Raw genomic sequence first — 20,539 nt, forward strand, 5'->3', positions numbered from 1 at the left:
TAGAGATTGGCAGGGACAGGTGAGACGGCAGCAAGTGACTCAGCAAGTCACAGGGGCCTCGAGAGAGAACAGGACATTTTCCTCCCCAAGCCACCCCCTAACCCCAAATTCCATGACAACATGGAATCAGACATACCTCTGCAAGTCACCTCTCAGCCTCAGTTTCTTCACCTCTAACGTAAGGATAATTGTGGGGATTAAATGAAACCAAGGATGTTCTGCATCTGACACGTAATAAATGTTTAATAGATTTAGACTCCTGTGTAAGGCTATTTGGTTCTGAGGGCTGAGTTAAAGTAGAGATCTGGGGTGCAGAGGAGGTGGTTGCCTCCAAGGATTCGTGATAGGAAAAGTTCTTCAGGCCTGGGTCACAAACTAAGTGGGAATTGTATGGCTATTGGATGAGCTTCTGGATTACGGGGCTCAGGGGAGGGTTCCTGCGTTATAGAGTCGGAGAAAAGTGGCGAGGAGGCATGGAGGACCTCATCTAAAGGGTGCCCACAGGGTTTATGAGGGAAGGTTTGAGCAGTGGTTCTGTTATGAAAATGGCTGATTTCTCAAAAGAGAAGGCTAAAATGGGCCACATATTTCAAAGGGGGGAGAAGGGAGATGAAAGTTCCCCTAGTCTTTCTGAAGAACCAAAGGGCTGTCATCAGAAATATTTGGGGGGGGGGGAGGGAGAGTCCTCTGCCTATAAGGACTTTTGTCTTCACAACAGAAACAGAGAAAGGTCTGTATCTGTCCTTCTGCCAGAGCTAGTTATGGGATGAAGAAGTGAGATGTCTTGCCAGCTCTCAGATTACTTCATGAAGGCTTGATCCGGGGCATGAGCTGCAGTGGGGAGGCTCCCAGCTGCCCCTGGCTTTGAGTCTGGCTCGAGGGTAAAGGCCACACCAGGGCATTCCATGGTAGCAGTTTGCACTCATGTCCACCCCAGAACCTGTCCCCACCCCCATCAGAGCCACTGAAGTCTGCCTTGCACCGCCTGGGAAACCAAGGCCAAGAAGGGGCTGGAGCCCAGGTCGCAGGTGGTTTTGGACTTGGTTTATGCCAATGCTAGGCCTGGGCTGGGGGCTTCCCTCAGGGTGGGGCAGTATAGTAAGGTGAGAAGAGCAAAGGTTCTGAAGTCAGGCAGATTTGAGTAGGAATACTGGCTTTGGCACATATTAACTGCCCAACCTCAGGCAAGTTTCTTGGCCCTTCTGTGTTGTAATACTCTGTAGAGGTGGCACAAGGACTAAGTGAGATATTTATATGGCATTTGGCATAGGGACTATCAGAGAATAAAGGGGTAATAAATGGTAACAATGATTGGAGGTTGGCAGTTGGAGAGGAGCTGGCTCCCTCCAAAGGAATTAGGATAACCTCCTCTGGCCCCCAAACACTATTTGCTACTCCCATAAGCCCCGCCCCATCTCTGCTAGCCCCTCATCTTCTCACACTTCGGCTTTGGGCCTGACGCATGCGCTCTCGGGGTTCCTTGCTGCGGTTTCTAGTCTCCGTTCTCCCCTCGCGCTCATCTTGAGCCCCGCGTCCCTTCCGGTTTCGGCCCCGCCCCCGCTCTAGGGCTCCACCTCCCGCCGGTAGGGCCCCGCCTCCCGAAGCAGTTCCGGTTCGGATTCGAGCGGCTGTCGGCGCGGTTGAGACCAGGGCCGGCCAGAGCAATGCCTGCACGCAGCCGCCACCGCCCTAGGGTCCACTTCGGCTCTCCTACCCGGGCTCCACCGCCGCTTCTTGAGGCGTCTCACTCCGGCGAGGCTCGGAGGGCGCTGGGTTCCGACAGCTGCTCAGACGCCGACTCGGAGGTGGGTCTGGGGAGCCCGACTCGGACCGCGGAGGTGAGCAGGAGCTGAGGCGGGGAAGAGGGGTTTGGGAGGCGCCTGCAGCCAAGGGTGAGTGGAGAGTCGGGGATGGAGCCGGGGGCTGCCACGGACAGGGAGCCGGAGGGGCCCCGGGAGACTGCTGAGGGAAAGTGGAGAGTCCCCTTTAGCATGGAAATGGAGGTTGTTGAGCCGAGGGCCTGAGGGGCGTGACGATGGCCCGAGACAGAGGGGTAAGGAGAGGTCGAGGGGAGAGCGACAGGGAGTGGGAGGCTGAGGGAAATGTGGCCTTGAAGAGGCAGGGGCTTGAAGGTTTTGGAAAGCCGGGTAGTGAGGCAAAAAGACCGAAGGGGTACCGCGGGAATATGGGACCGGGGGAAGAGATGCTCTGAGATTTGGCACTGGAGGCGCGGAATCAGAGGAGCCGGACCAGGGTCGATGCTACCACCTGGCCAGAGAGAGGGAACCGGGGTGGGACTGACGAGATCTCTGACCAGAGTGGGTGGTGGTAATTAGAGGAAGGATTTAGGCTTGAAGAGGAAAGGGCTATTGGGTGGCAAGTCGTCTGGCTTTAAAGGCCAGAAAAAGAGAAATAGGGTCAAGAAAGAAAAGGAGCCCTTGGAGGCTCAAATTTAGGGCTTTGGCATTTTCACAGGTGTCTTTCAAAGCATGGAAGATCACTAGGGTAATGTATTTGGGTTATGGGGCTTTCTCATTTGTGGACAGTGAATACTTTTAAGAATCTGGGGTGGGAGGGTTGATGTTAAACACTGATTTGCCCAGAGGACTAGGGGAAGTAGTGGAAAGGAAGTGATGTTTGGAAAAGATAGTGAAAGGAGTGATTCTGTAAATAAAGATAATCATTTGGCTTTCTTCTAACAGTAATAGTGCGTTTCTTTTTTTTTTTCTTTGTATTTTTCTTAAATTTAAGTTTATCTTAAGTACCAGACAAGTTTAGACTATCTTTTTTCAAAAAAAAGATTTAATACATTACCTTTAAATTAAAAAAACTAAACTGGAAACAAGAATTTGGACACTTAGTTTTTACAGATACTCAGTATCAATTGATTTCACTTTGGTAGCTTGAGTTGACACATATTGGCCACAGGGTAAAGATGTGGTCAATACAAGTGTCTGGGTTAAAAAGGTACATAAAACGGTATGTGAAATCACCACAGTCCAGGAGGCTACCAGATGTTCCTCTCACCTGTAACTCCAGAATTGGAGTTGTGTCTTGAAAATTGGAAGGAGGGTACCTTGACAGATTTGCAGGACCAATGCTTTGCAGATGTTGTATGAATAATACTTTTAGTAGAGTTATCTAGAAGAATAAGAATAGACGATGCTTGTAGTTGTCAGTTAACAGAACTGGGATAGGTGGGTACACAGATGCCTTTTATAGAAGACATCGTACCAAAACCATAATTATGCCAGAAAAATAATGATTGCAGTATTTATACTCTCTTTAGTTGAAATAGGTTAATTTTCTTTTGTAATTGTTAAATTATAACATGTCTTTGTGAAGTGTTGACTTTAGCCATGTCTCATATGTTGTTTTACTTTTACAACCTTTTATCCTATTATAGGTTTGCAAAGTTGTTGGCATTTCAAAACAAACTTTTAATCAAGTATTTCTAGTCTAAATGGGTATCCAACAGTTTAATCTTCATGAGATGATAATTTACTGATTGCAGCAAGCTGTTAAATTAATTTATGTATATTGACTATATGTCATATCTTCAAATGCTCAGTAGACTAATAATTATTTCTTCAAAGGAGAGGTGAATTCTTAACTTTGCTTTTAGCTATTGTTAAAAGATTAACTCCTTTTTCTTTAAATTAATACAGTCTTTAGTTGAAGAAGTATATATAGTATTACTATTGTTTATTTATGTTTATTTACCCTCACTAGACTGCGATTCTCTAGAGACCTTGTCTTCATACTTAGCTCTAAATAAAAGTCTTGGCATGTAAAAATTTGCTGAACTGAACCAAAATATAAGAACTCTCTATTAAGGTTACATCTTAATGTTACTGCAAGATTAAAGAAACTGTTACATGAATTTGTACGGTTAATACATTAGCGTCCCTAATAGTTAGTCTTTGTTTTGCCTTGACAGTTTTCACAGCCACTTAGTTGTAAATAAAATCAGTTTATGGTAGAGCAGTTTCTCTAAGGCAAGAAAATGTATATTACTCCAGAAGAAGCCATTATGACTGCTGTGGCAGAACATGCAGATATATTTAGATAATCACTTTTGATTTCAGTAGCATCATCGCCATTCTGCAAAGACTCTTTACTTTGCGCAACTACTTGTAAACATTTTTATTTTGTTAATCACTAAGATCTTCAGTGCTTTTTCAGAACTTTGCCGTAGCTGACTTAGAGACATTTTCATGACTTCTGAGAAATGAAATTTGAACATTGTTTTTGGGAAAATGTTGAATCACAGATGTTCTAATGAATATCATCATCATTATTTTGTCTTATAAGAATGGCCATATTAACTAGTTATTCTTTCAAAATGCTTACCTCCAGGCCTGATGTAATACTCTGGTGTTAATAGTAGGATGTACCTAGCACAGCCATTAATCATAATAGTGATTCTTACTTTAGGTCTTATGATTCTCTTGGCTTTGAGAAATCAGGAGGTTAACTAAAAATTAGAGGAGCATGGGCCAGGCACCGTTTGAGAGCAATTCAGTGTTTACATGCTGCCTTTGTCACTGGTAATTTGTCATTTGAATATGTGGATATGGATTTGTGACAGACCTGTACCCCCTCCTCCCATACACATAGCACCATCATAAGTGGATCTTAACCTAGCTGAGTCTAGACTTCAGGCTTCCATATTTGAAATATTTTGTTACTTTACTAAATGCTGGGCCCTACTAGTAATAAAATCACCTCACTGCAGAATGTAACATAATATGAGTCTATCTTGGCTTTTGTTTAGGATGGTAGAAACTAGGAAATCTTCGTCATAATAGTTTCAGCACGGTGTTTCACCGTTAAACAGTGTTTTATGATATGTACCTTAGAAGAATGTTGTGGAGGCAGAGACCTATGTTTGTATTTGTCTTGAATATTTATTGTGGGCTTAGTGTAGCTTTTGAATTGTGGCTGAGGACGAGATTGATTGATTGATTGATTGATTGATTGATTTAATGCTCTTAGATTTGGCACTGGGGGCAAGGAATTTTTATTTATTTATTTTATTTTTGGCTGCATTGGGTCTTCGTTGCTGCGCGCAGGCTTCCTCTAGTTGTGGTGAGCGGGGGCTACTCTTTGTTGCAGTATGAGGGCTTCTCATTGCGGTGGCTTCTCTTGCTGTGGAGCACGGGCTCTAGGTGCACAGGCTTCAGTAGTTGTGGCACACAGGCTTAGTTGCTCCACGGCATATGGGATCTTCCCGGACTAGGGCTCTAACCCGTGTCCCCTGCGTTGGCAGGCGGATTCTTAACCACTGTACCACCAGGGAAGCCCTATATCTATTATCTTGACCCTTTTTTCTGTTCTCTTAAAGTTCTTGACAGGTAAGTTCTAGTAGGAGGTGAGAACCATGAATTCTGCTAATTTAGGGTCTTCCTGTAAGTTAAACTGTGTCACTGAGTTATTGGAAATGCCTACAAATTGGCTTTAGTGTGGAACTTTGAGACTAAATTAAATCTATGTCAGTTTCATCAATACAACATTGGTATGAAAGTCAGAGATTGCCAGACCATACATTAAATTTTGGGGCCAAATCCAGTATATTTGCACAATATTGTAATGGAGTTTGAAGTCTTGAGCAAGTTTCTCATTTTCTATTATGTTGATTTGATTTGGGGGTGTAGCATATTTAAAAATGAAGGTTTTTACCAGTCAATCTGTCAGACCACTACTAGCCTGCCCAAATATTATTTTAATGATTAGAATAAAAATTTGAATTTTATATACTTGGCTTCTTTACTGGTGTGCTCTGGCATTTTGCCAGGTTAAGGATTTTTCATCAGACTTACCACTAAATTTTGACCATTGTGTAAAAACTTTTACTGCAACTGAGGATATAACCTGCACAGTGTTGTCTGTTAGATTCTTATTCATTGAACTGACACAGTTCTGAATGTGGTAGAGAATTAGGTACAACCAGATAGTGGAAATCTTAGTTTAAAGGCAAGTTGGAGTCAGAAAAGGTTTGTGTTCTTTGGTATACATGACAACCTTTTTTAATAATGGTATATAAGAGTGCATGGTTTGTGCAGCAAAAAAAATGTCCCAAGGCTAAAGTGCAGCCAATAGAATGATAATGTAACTGAAGAAACAATTTAATTTATTTCAAATGTGCTACCCCAAATTCTGCTGCTCAGTGGGACATAGTAAAATGGTAGAAGATCACTGCTAGAGTTTCAGAACTGGTAGGAACTGGTTCTGGGTCTTTGAAGCTGTTTTGTAATTATAGCAGATTCACAGATACTTGGAAACATTGCTTACTAAGAAAAAGTAAACTACCTTTTGATAACTATAAAGGGAATATAATAGTTTTTGTTTGCTCAATGAAAAGATTTTAATTTAGGATTAAAAAATTTTGATGGGATTTTTTTAAAGCTGAATAGGGACTTCCCTGGTGGCACAGTGGTTAAGAATCCACCTGCCAATGCAGGGAACATGGGTTCGAGCCCTGGTCTGGGAAGATCCTACATGCCACAGAGCAACTAAGCCTGTGTGCCACAACTACTGAGCCTGCACTCTAGAGCCCATGAGCAACAACTACTGAGCCCGAGCGCCACAACTACTAAATCCCACGCACCTAGAGCCCATGCTCCGCAACAAGAGAAGCCACCACAATGAGACGCCCACGCTCCACAATGAAGAGTAGCCCCCACTCGCCACAACTGGAGAAAGCCTGTGAGCACAGCAATGACGACGCATTGCAGCCAAAAAGAAATAATTAATTAGTTAAAAAAAATAAATAACAAGTGTTGGTAAGGATGTGGAAAATTAGAACACTTGTGTGTTGCTCGTGGGAATGTAAAATGATGCAGCTGCTTTGAAAATGGTATGGTGATTCCTGAGAAAATTAAACAGAATTACCAAATGACCCAGCAATTCCACCTCTGGATATATACGCAAAAGAAGTGAAAGCAGGGACTTCCCTGGTGGTCCAGCGGTTAAGACTCTGCACTCCCAATGCAGTGGGCCTGGGTTTGATCTCTGGACAGGGAACTAGGTCCCACATGCTGCAACTAAGAGCCCGAATGCCACAACTAAGACCAGGCGCAGCCAGATAGATAGATAGATAGATAGATAGATAGATAGATAGATGATTTTAAAAAATGAAAGCAGGACTTGAAAAGATATTTGTATACACCTATGTTTATAGCAGCATTATTCACAATAACTAAGAGTTAGTTAGAAGCAACCCAAGTGCCTACTGATGGATGAATGAATAAACAAAATGTGATATATACATAGAATGGAATATTATTTAGCCTTAAAAAGGAGGGAGGTTCTGATATATGCTACAACATGGATGAAGCTTGAAGATATTATGCAAAGGAAAATAAGGCAGACACAAAAGGACAAATATTGTAGGATTCCACTATTGTATCTAGAATAGTCAAATTCATAGAGACAGAAGGTAGAATGGTGGTTGACAGGAGCACAGGGGAGGAGACAATGGGGAGTTATTGTTCAATGAATATGGAGTTTCCATTTGGAATGATGAAAAAGTTCTAAAAATGGATGGTGGTGATGATTGCACAATGTAAATGTACTTAATTCCACTGAACTGTACACTTAACAATGGTTAAAATAGTAAATATCCAGTTATGTATAGTTTAACACACACATGCACACATACACACACACACAAAGAACACATAATCATATCTGTGATGCAGGCATTAGAAAGCCAGTACTGCCACTCTACAACTGCAGCTGCTTCCTGACACAAAGTCAGTGACTAGAAACTGGAGAATTACTTGTACACTCACATACAACCAACATTTCAATAGTCTTTCTTGTGGATACCCAAAACTTCAGGAAAATGGCCCCTACTTCACTTTCTGCTTTCCTCTCATGTCAGAGCATCTAGTTGGCTGAACCTAATTCACGTTTAGAACCCTAGTTGCAAGGGATCCTGGGGAATAATTTTTACCTTTTTAACCTCTGTAGTACAAAAGACAACTAGAGGGAGATTGGAAAGGATCCTGAGTGCCAATTCATCATATTTGTCACAGGCACTGAGTCAATGGTGATTCATAGATGGTGATACTCCTTGTAGTCAAGTCATCATTTCCAGTAGTTGGCCAGATTGTCCTGCAGCTGGTCAGTCACAAAGATAGGATAGGACAAAACAAATAGCTTCAGTGAGGCAGAATAGGGAAAAAGTTTGTTGCTGGTTATTGTCTCCTTTTGCAGTTCTGGGCTGATTGTGCTTAGTTTGTTAAACCTAATATACAGTATTTGCAGTTTTATTATGGTAACTGAGTTTTAATAAGTAAATGAGTTATTTATATTATCATGAAGATAATTTAATGCATATCACTCCATTGGTATGCATTAAAGGCTCATTGATTAAAGAACAGCCATGCTACTGTTAAGAAATACCAGATAAGCTGTTTTCATTGTATTAAGTATGGAGATAAGATCATGGGAAATATGCTGAGCTCTTTTGCTGTCAAGCTGCTGACATCTTTAATTAGTATGAATTAAATTTGGAGAGAAAAGAAATTTTCTAGTAAATGAACAAGTTGATGTGCTGAAAATTGCATTTTTTAATAGTTTTCAAGGGACTTCCCTTGTGGCGTAGTGGTTAGGACTCTGCGCTCCCAATGCAGGGGGCCTGGGTTTGATCCCTGGTCAGGGAGCTAGATCTCACATGCATGCTATGACTAAGGAGCCCTCCTGCTGCAACTAAGGCCTGGTGCAAGCAAATAAATAAATAAAAAAAAATAAATATTAAAAAAATAGTTTTCAAAAATTTCTCACCGGAGTCCATCCAAAAGATAAGAAATGTTTTGTTCCACTCTGTACAGAACAGTCAGCTACTTTAGTTTATCTGTTATCTATGAGTTGGAACTAAGTTTGAGCAATGCCTCTTGATGGTAAGATTCTGCATGAGTGGACTATTCTTTCAGTGCCTTGATAATAACATATTGACCTTTGATAACTAATTTCTTAATTGCTCATGATTTCAGAATAAACTTCTTTTAAATTTTATCTCAAATTGAAATGTTTCCTTTACGTAGCAGTTAACATTTTGGACAAGTACCATGCTTTGCGTGCAGTGCTTTTTGTTGTGGGTCAAACTTTAATGACGTAGCTAGGAGTGAGTGTCTAAATAATATGTCAGATTTTTTAATTCTATTATTCTACTTCTATAAATCTAACCCAAGGCACTGCAGTACTATTTGTAATAGTAATAAAATTGTGAACAGTTGCTGACAGTGGGGAAATGGACAAATTATTGTATAGCCATACAATGGAATATCCTTTTCAAAGGATAGTTTGATAACATTAGACAGGACTCATGCAATAATGTTAAGTAAAAATGATACAGAATTACCAATGGTATGATTTCTCTATAGAAATTTTCTCTATAGAAAATTCTGTGGATGAAGGATAAATAAAAAATTACAAGCATTAGTTCTCTGGGGGGTAATTTTGAAATTATATTTTAAATGTTCTTCAACAAATATGTATCGCTTCTATATATTTTTCTGTCTTTTTATTGTAGAAGTGCATTACTTTAAAAGATCCAAACAATGCAGAAATTTGTAGACTACAAACTATAAAAGTCCTTCAGTCACCTACCTAGGCAAATGAAGTCCAGTTTATCAACTTGTTCTTTTATGGATTTTGCTTTTGTTGTCATATCTAAGAAATCTTTACCTAACCTAAGGTCAGAAAGATTTTCTCCTGTGTTTTCCTTTTTTTTTTTTTTTCTCCTGTGTTTTCTTTTAGAAGTTTTCTAGTTTTAGATTTTACATTAGGTCTGTGATCCATTTCAAGTTAATTTTTTATATGTGGTGAGAGGTATGGATTAATGTTTTTTTTGCATATGGATATTCACTTGTTCTAATACGATTTGATGGAAAGACTATCCTTTCTCCACTGAATTGCCTTTGCACGTCTGTAGAAAATCAGATATCCATATGTACGTAGGTCTATTTCTGGATTCTGTATTCTGTTCCATTGATTTGTTTATCTTTATGCCAGTACTACTTTGTCTTAATTAGGGTAGTATGATAGAATTCTAAAATGACCTCCAGTGACCTTTGTATAGTGGGAAGGACCTGTGAGTCTGATTATCACTCTGATTATGTTATATGGCACAGTTGACTAAGAAAGGGAAATTATCTTAGTGGACCTGACCTAATCAGTGAGCAAAGGACTGGGCTTTTCCTGGAGAAAGAGATTCTAAGTACAAGGGGCATTCAACAAAGAAAAAGCTGCTGGTTTTCTGAATAGGAGGAGGCCCTGAATGCCAGTGGCCACTAAATTTACAGTAATTTGTTACACAGCAGCAGAAAACAAACACTGTATATAGTAAGTCTTGTAATTAGCTATCTAATCCTATTCTTTTTCAAGGTTGTTTTGGTTGTTCTGTGTCCTTTGCATTTCCATATCAACTACTGAAATAAGTTTATCAGTATCTATAAAAAAGTCTGTTGGGATTTTGATTGGGATTCCATAAATATATAGATCAAATTTTGGAAGAATTGACGGATGTCAATGAAAAATTAACCAGTCGATCTAAGAAAGAAACGGAAGATTTTATCTGAGCCAAATTGAGCACTGTAACCCAAGAACAGCACATCAGAAAGCTCTCAGAGTTGTTCCACCAATAAGAAGTGTAGGCATAGTTAGATAAGTTTTTTTGAGACAGAGGGCTGTACATTAAATGATGTTTTATTGACAGTTACACACTCTGGATCTAAAAGTCGTGTGGCCCCTTACAAGATCAAGAAGGAATGTTACCTTTTTTTTTTTTATACATTTATTTATTTATTTATTTATTTTTGGCTGCATTGGGTCTTCATTGCTGCATGCGGGCTTTCTTTAGTTGTGGCAGGGCTCGTCTTCGTTGCAATGCGTGGGCTTCTCATTGCAGTGGCTTCTTTTGTTGCAGAGCACGGGCTCTAGGCGCATGGGCTTCAGTAGTTGTGGCACATGGGCTCAGTAGTTGTGGCTCGCGGGCTCTAGAGCGCAGGCTCAGTAGTTGTGGTGCACGGGCTTAGTTGCTCCGCGGCATGTGAGATCTTCCCAGACCAGGGCTCAACCCGTGTCCCCTGCATTAGCAGGCAGATTCTTAACCACTGCGCCACCAGGGAAGTCCTGGATATATATATATATATTTTTTTAGATGTTGGGGGTAGGAGTTTATTAGTTAATTAATTTATTTTTGACTGTGCCGGGTCTTCGTTTCTGTGCGAGGGCTTTCTCTAGTTGTGGCAAGTGGGGGCCACTCTTCAACGCGGTGCACGGGCCTCTCACTGTTGCGGCCTCTCTTGTTGCGGAGCGCAGGCTCCAGACGTGCAGGCTCAGTAGTTGTGGCTCACGGGCCCAGCTGCTCCGCAGCATGTGGGATCCTCCCAGACCAGGGCTCGAACCCATGTCCCCTGCATTAGCAGGCAGATTCTCAACCACTGCGCCACCAGGGAAGCCCCTGGATATATTTTTGATAGGCTGATTGTTGGATAAGAGAAAGAGAGGGGACAAGGATGATTCAATTTACCAAGTTCAAAGGTGGATTCTTAAACAGCTGCGCCACCAGGGAAGTCCCAAGAAGGAATGTTATCTTTTAAGGAGTTGTTTTGCTGGTGCTAGGAGAATGTTGCTCTTTATGGCTGAGCAGGTATTTATTGCCAATGGGGGAGGTTTGGTTGATACGTAATACAGTTACACAGTTCTCAGTAGTGGGGAGAGAGGAGGCCAAAGGGCAGAGAAAAAATTTTTATGTTTGAATTCTTCTTGTCTGGACATAAAATATGAATTTTATTTCACAGCATTTTTATTTTCTTAAAAATTTGAATCTTTTGACCCACCCATGTCACTATTTATTTAGATCTTTAATTTCTCTTAGCAATGTTTTATAGTTTTTAGTGTACAGATCTTTCCCGTGTTTGGTCAGATTTATCCTTGGGCATTTTATATTTTTTGGTGCTATTGTAAATGGTATTATTTTGTAAATTTCAATTTTTTTATTGTTTATTTCTAGTATATAGAAATACAATTGATTTTTGTATGTTGATATTAAGCAATCTTGCTAAACTAAATTATTAGTTCTAGTAACTTGTGTTTGTGTGTATGTGTAGATTCCATTGAATTTTCTACATAGATTATCCTATTGTCTGCAAATACAGTTTTGTTCCTTCCTTTCCAATCGTATGCCCTTTATTTCTTCTTCTTGCCTTATTCTACTGGCTAGATTGCTCAGTGTTTTACCGAAATGGTGAGAGTAGACAGTCTTGCCTTGTTCCTGATATTAAGGGGAAAGCCTTTAGCCTTTCATCATTAAGTATGATGTTAACCATAGGTTTTTCAAAGATGTCCTTTATCAACTTGATGAAGTTTCTCTTTATTTCTCATTTGCTGAGAGTTTTTCATTGGGAATGAATATTGGATTTTGCCAAATGCTTTTTTGTGTCTTTTGAGTTATTGTGTGGTTTCCCTGTTTTAGCCTATGGTGAATTATTTTTATTTTCAAGTGTTAAACTAACTTTGCACTCCTGAGATAAACATCACTTGGTTATGTTGTATTATCCTTTTAAAATATTGTTGGATTTGATTTGCTAAGATATGTTTAAATTTTTTGCTTTCATGTTCGTAAGGGCTATTAGGCTGTAGTTTTATTTTCTTGTAATGTCTTTGTCTGGTTTTGGTATCAGGGTACTACTGGCCTCGTGGAATGAATTCAGAAATATTCCCTCCTCTTCTGGAAGAGTTTTATTTTAGTAGTCCATTTCTCCCAACTTTTGTGCTATTGTTGACATATTTTACTTACATATTTACCCATATATCTACCATTTCTGGTATTCATATTTTCAAATGATGGCATTTTTGTTCTGCCTGAAGGACTTCCTTTTCACATTTCTGGTAGCTCAGGTCTGCTTAAGATGAAATTATTCAGCTTTTGTGTGTCTGAAAAAGTATTTGTTTTACCTTTGTTTTTGATCGACATTTTACCGGTCATAGAATTATAGGTTGATCATTTTTTTTCTTTCAGTGTTTTAAAGACATTGTTTCACTGTCTTCTAGCTTGCAACGTTTCCAGTGAGGAATCTGCTGTCATCCTTATCTTTGTTCCTATGTATATAATGTGTGTATCCTCTCTTTTTACTTTTAAGATTTTCTCATTGTCATTGATTTTTGAGTAATTTGATTATGATATGGTGTGGTATAGTTGTTTTTGTTTGTTTGTTTTTTATTTATTTTCGGCTGCGTTGGGTCTTTGTTGCTGTGCGCGGGCCCTCTCTAGCTGTGGGAGTGGGGGCCACTCTTTGTTGTGGTCCACGTGCTTTTCACTGTGGTGGCTTCTCTTGTTGCGGAGCACAGGCTCTAAGCATGTGGGTTTCAGCAGTCGCGGCTCGTGGACTCAGTAGTTATAGCTCATGGGCTGTAGAGCGCAGTCTCAACAGTTGTGGTGCACGGGCCCAGTTGCTCCGCGGCATGTGGGATCTTCCCGGACCAGGGCTCGAACCCGTATCCCCTGCATTGGCAAGAGGATTCTTAACCACTGTGCCGCCAGGGAAGGCCTGGTGTGGTATAGTTTTTTGTGTGGTTCTAATGTTTGGAGTTTATTGAGCTTTTTGATTTGTGTTTATAGTTTTTATCAAATTTTGAAAAATGTTAGCCATTGTTACTTCAGATATTTTTTTCTGTCCTCTCCTCTCTCTCTTGTTGTTTGGGGACTACAATTATGCATCTATTAAGATGTTTGAAGTTGTCCCACCTCTCACTGATATTCTTTTCATTTTCATTTTTTTTTAATCATGGTAAAATATACATAACAAACTTATATTTTAACCATTTTTAAGTGCACAGTTTAGTGGCATTAAGTACATTTACATTGTTGTGCAACCATCACCACCATCCATTTCCAGAACTGTTTCATTATCCCAGATGGAAACTTTGTACCCATTAAACAATAATGGGCATTTGTCTCCTACTGCACAGCCCCTGGAAACCAACATCTACTTTCTGTCTCTATGAATTTGACTGCCTCATCCAAGTGAATCATACAATATTTGTCCTTTTGTGTCTAGCTTATTTCACTTAGCACAATGTCTTCAAGATTCCTTTTAAAAGCTGAATAATATTCTCTTCATTTTAAAAAATACTGTTTTTCCTGTGTTTCATTTTGAATAATTCCTATTATGTCTCCAAGTTTACTAAACTTATGCAATATCTGATCAGCTGTTAATCCCATCCAGTGTGTTTTTTTTATTACATATCTTGTAATTTCATCTCTAGAAGTTTGATCTTTTTTATGTGTCTATATCTCTATTTAACTCTTTGAACATATGTAATACAGTTATCATAACTATGTTAATTTCCTTGTCTGATAATTTTATTATCTATGTTAGTTCTGGGTCAATTTCAATTGATTTTCTACTCATTATAGATGAATTTTTCTACTTCTTTGCATGCCTGGTAATCTTTGGTTGGTTGCCAGACATTGTGACTTTACCTGTTGGGTGCTGAATACTTTCTTATTCCTATTAATATTCTTCCGCTTTGTTGTGGGATGTAGTTAAATTACTTAAAAACAGTTTGATCCTTTTGGTTCTGCTTTTAAGATTTGTTTGGCTGGACCAGAGACATGTTTAGGTTTAGGGCAGGATTTCTCAATATCAGCACTATAACACTTTGGGTCAGATAATTCTTTGTTGTGAGGGGCTGTCCTGTGCATTGTAGAGTGTTTAACAGCATCCGTAGCCTCTAGTCTTTAGATGATCCCCTAGTTGCGACAACCAAAAATGTCTCCAGAAATTGCCAAATATTTTGGGGGGGGCAAATTGCCCTCAGTTGAGAACTACTGTTTTTAGGGTTAATTTTGCCTTACTACTATGGAAAGATCTTATTGTGTACTCTACCCAGTGCCCCATGAATCATGAGATTTTTCATTTTTTTCCAGTCTGGTTGTTTATAGTAGGCACTTTTAGTGGTCTTGTGTGAATACTGGGTGTTATTGCCTCTAATCTTTCTGGGTGGTTCTTTTTTCAGTCTTGTTTGGCTTCCTCACATATATGTGCTGATCAGCATTCAGCTGCCTATTCAAGGGAGATCCTTTGCAAATCTCTGGAGTTCCGTCTTAGTCTGCTTGGGCTGTTATAACAAAAATACCATAGACTGGGCGGCTTAAACAACAAATCTATTTCTTACAGTTCTGGAGGCTGAGGAGTCCAAGATCAGAGTGCCAGCAGCTTTGGTGTCTGTGAGGACCTGCTTCTAGTTCATATATGGTCATCTTCTAGTTGTGTCTTTACATGACAGAGGGAAGAGAGAACTCTCTGGGGTGTCTCTTATAAAGGCATTAATTCCATTCACGAGGGTTCTGCCTTCATGACCTAATCACCTCCTAATACTATCCTATTGGGGGATAGAATTTCAACATATGAATTTGGGGGGAATATAAACATTCAGTCCATAACAAGTTCTTTGTGTATCTTTCTCCTCTCTAGTATTCTATCCCAGGTACACTAGCCACCTTGATTTCCCTAGATTCTCCGTTCCATTTCAACTCACTAAGTCTGCTGGGCCTCACCCAGTTTATATCCTGTACCACTCATGGCTGGGGCAGTAGGGCTCACCTTGTTTCCTACTCTCAAGGGTCTCCTTTGTTTTCTGGTGCCCACTGTCTTGAAACTGGTTTTCTCCCCATATATTTTATCTATTTTTTGGCTGTTTCAGGTGGAAAAGTAAATTTGGTTTCTCTTATTGCATCTTGGTCAGAAGCAGAAGTCCCTTTAACTGATAGTTGATTCATATTAATTATTGGTTAAAGCTGAAAGTATTCTGAAACATTTACTTACCTAAATTTCTTCATTATGTATATTTGTATGAAACTTATAGCTGTCATATTCTTCGTTAAAAGTCTCCTGTCCCCTGTAGTTCCTGTGGTACAATGTAAATATTAAATTGCCTTGAAGCCTTTTATCATCTGTTAATATACCTCTTTAATGCAGGTTTTCATAGTGTTATCTAAATATGGGCCTCTGACTGTATGTAGTAGCATACAATTAACGGGTGTGCCCTGACCTGATGAAGCACAACAGTGCAGTGTGTCATGCTTTTAGGGCATTGCCACAGCAGGCTCAAAGACTTCCAGGAGGCTTTCTTGCATGATAACTCATATTTTCTAGCAGCTAAAATGCCAGCATCAAAGCCTGTTTGTTAGACAGATTGAGGGTATAAAGAACAGATTGTTAGCCAGATTGAAGGTGCTATAAGACAGAAAAAAAAATAACCATGAAAGAGATCATTTTGAGCAGTGTGTGAGATGAAACTACTGAAGAATAAGGCTAAAAGGATGGGGGTGACTTGGAGCCCGTTGGTGGTAAGCTGTTAGAAAAAGGAGAAAGGTAGCAGAACAGAAGTAAAATGACAGAAGGAATCTGGCCTTATTTTGTATGAGAAGAGCTTCTCATACTTATTACATCGTAATTGTTGCAGAGTTTGTAGCATGTGTTTGTTGGATATTCAGAGATGAAATAATTTATTCAGAGAATACCTTGGGGAAGAGATATGTACGTAGTGTGTAGGATGAAGCCATCTGGCTATCTATATAGACTAAAACATAGCAAAATCATTTAAAATGGAACTATATATATGTAATACATGATATAAAATTATATATATCAATGTGTATAAATTCCATGAGTTGAAAGTGAATAAATCATAATTCCTTGGCCTTTGGGATGACACTGATATACTGTAGGTAAAAATTTAAAAGTTGAGTATGATTTTTTTGTAGCTCTGCAGTATATAAAACACGTCCTTACAGATGCATGTACTGTTAATTTTTTAAGACTGAAAAGCTATTGTGGATTAATACTATTAAAAGCTCTGTTTTGAAACACTGTGATTTAAGGTTTCCAAAAACTAGGATTGCTTTTTAGTAATTAAGAAACATATTTAATGGGCATGTTTCTTGTTGGCTGAATACTTTTGATGGTATAAGAGGTACTTAGGTAGTTGAGTATCTGCCTTTTTCAGATGATTATAAGTATTCATGGCAAGAGTTTGTGTGGATAGAAGAATGCAGAAGTAGCAGCTTTTTACTTTCCTTAGCATAAGGAAGCACAGAAAGTTTTTCATAGCCAAAAAATGCATGTTGTAAGGGAATGATAAGCACTAAAATTAGGAATTACTACATCTGAGAGGAGAGGAAGGGGTTGCTATCAGGGAAGGACATTCACTTGTATTGATGTTTTGTTTTGCTTTTAAAGCAAACTTTTAAAATCAAGTTCAACATATGTAAAGTGTAGATCATACGTATACAGATTGATGAATTTTCACCTGTATAACTAATACCCAGATTAAGAAACAGAACATATGTATTGGAACTGTTTGGTTTTTTTTTTTTTTTCTTTCAAGCTGGGTAGTGGGCACATAGGTGTTTGTTGTATCATTCTTTCTCCTTCTTCTTCTTTTTTAATGCTTTAAAGTTTACCTACTGTGGGTTTTTTTTTTTAATATAATATTTATTTATTTATTTTGGTTGCACCAGGTCTTAGTTGCGGCACGTGGGCTCCTTAGTTGTGGCATGTATGTGGGATCTAGTTTTCTGACTAGGGATCAAATCTGGACCCCCTGCATTGGGGGCGCAGAGTCCTATCCACTGTGCTACCAGGGAAGTCCCCTTACTGTGTTTTTTAAAAATCATCTCAGAAGGAAATATGGTCTTCAGAGATCTGGAAAATGTCAGAAAGCCCACAGGCTTTAGTAGTTGAGAAAGTACTTTAGGGAACTAGGTTTTTTCTCCATGTAGGCCTTTGTCTCCTGTATATCTGATAAAGTTTATAAACCTGATATAGGCCCAAGTTACTGAACATTTTAAAATGGAAAAATAATATAAACAGAACTGTGTGGGATCAAAGTAGTAAAAATTATTAGTACTTTTTGAAATAGTACATTATTGGCCTTTTATAATTGCAGTATAGGGAATTTCCCAGGGGTCCAGTGGTTAGGACTCCGTGCTTTCACTGCTGAGGTCCCGGGTTCAATCCCTGGTCAGGGAACTAAGATCCCGCAAACCACGTGGTGAGGGCAAAAATTAAAATTAAAAAAAAAATGAAATACTATAATTGCAGTATAAAATATGGCCCCTCAAATTTATGGTACATTGAAATGTTTTATCACTAAATCTCAATGATAGTTTAAGAAGAAAATTCCTTTTTCAGTTCTGTAATGGAATATTCAAGGTATAGAAAGAAATGAGCTGTTAAGATATTTATAGATACTTATATCTAGTAAAGGCTTTATATCTGTTGTAGAAATTATTTGTATAGTAGATAGAAATATGCTTAATCTAAGGGGTTTCCTGCAATTAGTTATCTATCTGCCTTTGTGGGGTTGTGGTTTTTTTTGGAGGCGGGGTGGGGGGAATACTTATTCCATGAACATGAAGATTTCTGAAATTTGATTTATTTTTACATATAACAAATCTTTCTATATATCTCATTTTATGAAAAGTGTTGAGTTATTTTTCTCAATTGTTCTCACCAGTAGGCTTTTTCTAATTAAGTTATGGCTTGCTGTGGTGTGGAAAAGCCATTTGTAAAATATTACCAAAAAAACATTTTGTAAAAATGTTCGGTCATTAGCTTTCCTTCTGCTATTGGGGTTATATGCATATAATAATTAGAATGTTAATCTGTTGAAAACTACTCATTAATGAATAATTTTTGTCTCTTTTACTCTCGTCTGGAAGCCAATAGGGCAGTGTAGATGAATTACTGTTTCTGATGTGTTTACGTGTATTTTGTCTTCAAAGGAGTTGTTAGGACACCCTGAAATTTTTGTTTTATTTTCCTGTTTTCCCTTGACAGGCAGTGGAAGAGGAAATGGCTTTTCCTAATCAGCTCTGCATTCGCCGCTGGACTACCAAGCATGTAGCTGTTTGGCTGAAGGATGAAGGCTTTTTTGAGTATGTGGACATTTTATGCAATAAGCACCGACTTGATGGAATCACATTGCTAACGCTGACTGAATATGATCTCCGGTCTCCTCCTCTGGAAATCAAAGTCTTAGGGGACATTAAAAGGTTAATGCTGTCAGTCCGAAAATTGCAGAAAATACATATTGATGTCTTAGAAGAGATGGGATACAACAGTGACAGTCCCATGAGTTCCATGAGCTCTTTCATCAGTGCTCTTCAGAGTGCAGAGTGGCTCTGTAATGGGGAACCTTCACACGACTGTGACGGACCCATCACTGATTTGAATACTGATCAATACCAGTATGTGAACGGTAAAAACAAACATTCTATTCGAAGATTGGACCCAGAGTACTGGAAGACCATATTGAGTTGTATATATGTTTTTATAGTGTTCGGATTTACATCTTTCATAATGGTTATAGTCCACGAGCGAGTGCCTGACATGCAGACCTATCCACCACTCCCGGATATATTCTTAGACAGGTAAGTTTTGTTTCTAGTTGCCAAGTTTGTAGAAGATAGCTGTACTAACAATGGTAATGATATATTCATGATAATTACGTTGTTTATTATTGTTGTTTTGGTTGATATATACTTCCCATTTGCTTTATCTGGTACTATATAAAGATATGCTTTAGAATTACCTTTTTCCCTTAGAGTAAACTAGACCTTAAGCCTAGATGAGTAGGAAGAACCACTGCTTAATTTATTTTTCTACAGCTATGTTATAGCTCCTTGGGCACTTCAGATTTTAAAAGGGTTTCCTGGAATGTTATATGTAATAAATGGAATTTGTTTACTTTTTTCAAAAAAAAGAACAGGGTTTTGCTTCTTTTAAAAATATGGGGAGGTCTCATGTATCATCAAATAAATTAGAACTATCACAAATACAAACTGATTCATGGATAGTATTCTGTTTTTATAAATACTGAATGCATAAAAAAGAATATAGTATATTATATGAAAAATAAGAATAGAACAAAACTCAAAACTATTAATTTTTATATTTGTGGTTTTAAAAAATCTTTTGAAAGTTTGTAGTGCTGTCTTGTTTTTATAAAACGTTGTGCCCCTGAAATTGAAACTGTGATTAAAAATCTTCCAACAAACAAAAGCCCAGGACCAGATGGCTTCACAGGCGAATTCTATCAAGCATTTAGAGAAGAGCTAACACCTATCCTTCTCAGACTCTTCCAAAATATAGAGGGAGGAACACTCCCAAACTCATTCTGTGAGGCCACCATCACCCTGATACCAAAACCAGACAAAGATGTCACAAAGAAAGAAAACTACAGGCCAATATCCCTGATGAACATAGATGCAAAAATCCTCAACAAAATACTAGCAAACAGAATCCAACAGCACATTAAAAGGATCCTAGGGCTTCCCTGGTGGCGCAGTGGTTGAGAGTCCGCCTGCCGATGCAGAGAACACGGGTTTGTGCCCCGGTCCGGGAAGATCCCACATGCCGCGGAGCGGCTGGGCCTGTGCGTCTGGAGCCTGTGCCCTGCAACGGGAGAGGCCACAACAGTGAGAGGCCCACGTAACGCAAAAAAACAAACAAAAAAA

The 20,539-nt window shown here is 39.1% G+C and overlaps 1 protein-coding gene across 3 annotated transcripts in view; it reads left to right on the forward strand.

The window, feature by feature from the left end:
- The first annotated feature begins 1,627 nt into the window (after window positions 1-1,627).
- SAMD8 (sterile alpha motif domain containing 8) overlaps window positions 1,628-20,539 on the forward strand; it is a 47,407-nt gene continuing 28,495 nt past the window's right edge. For 2 of the 3 annotated variants that reach the window (XM_082606365.1, XM_082606367.1), the window contains exons 1-2: window positions 1,628-1,838; window positions 18,861-19,453. In XM_082606365.1, coding sequence (XP_082462491.1) covers window positions 1,665-1,838; window positions 18,861-19,453 — 767 coding nt within the window. In that variant the 5' untranslated portion in view covers window positions 1,628-1,664. The remainder of the gene's footprint in view (window positions 1,839-18,860; window positions 19,454-20,539) is intronic. The other variant, XM_082606366.1, reaches the window with a different exon arrangement.

This window comes from Mesoplodon mirus, assembly GCF_964341445.2.
Source record: "Mesoplodon mirus genome assembly, chromosome: 2".
Lineage (NCBI taxonomy): Eukaryota > Metazoa > Chordata > Mammalia > Artiodactyla > Ziphiidae > Mesoplodon > Mesoplodon mirus.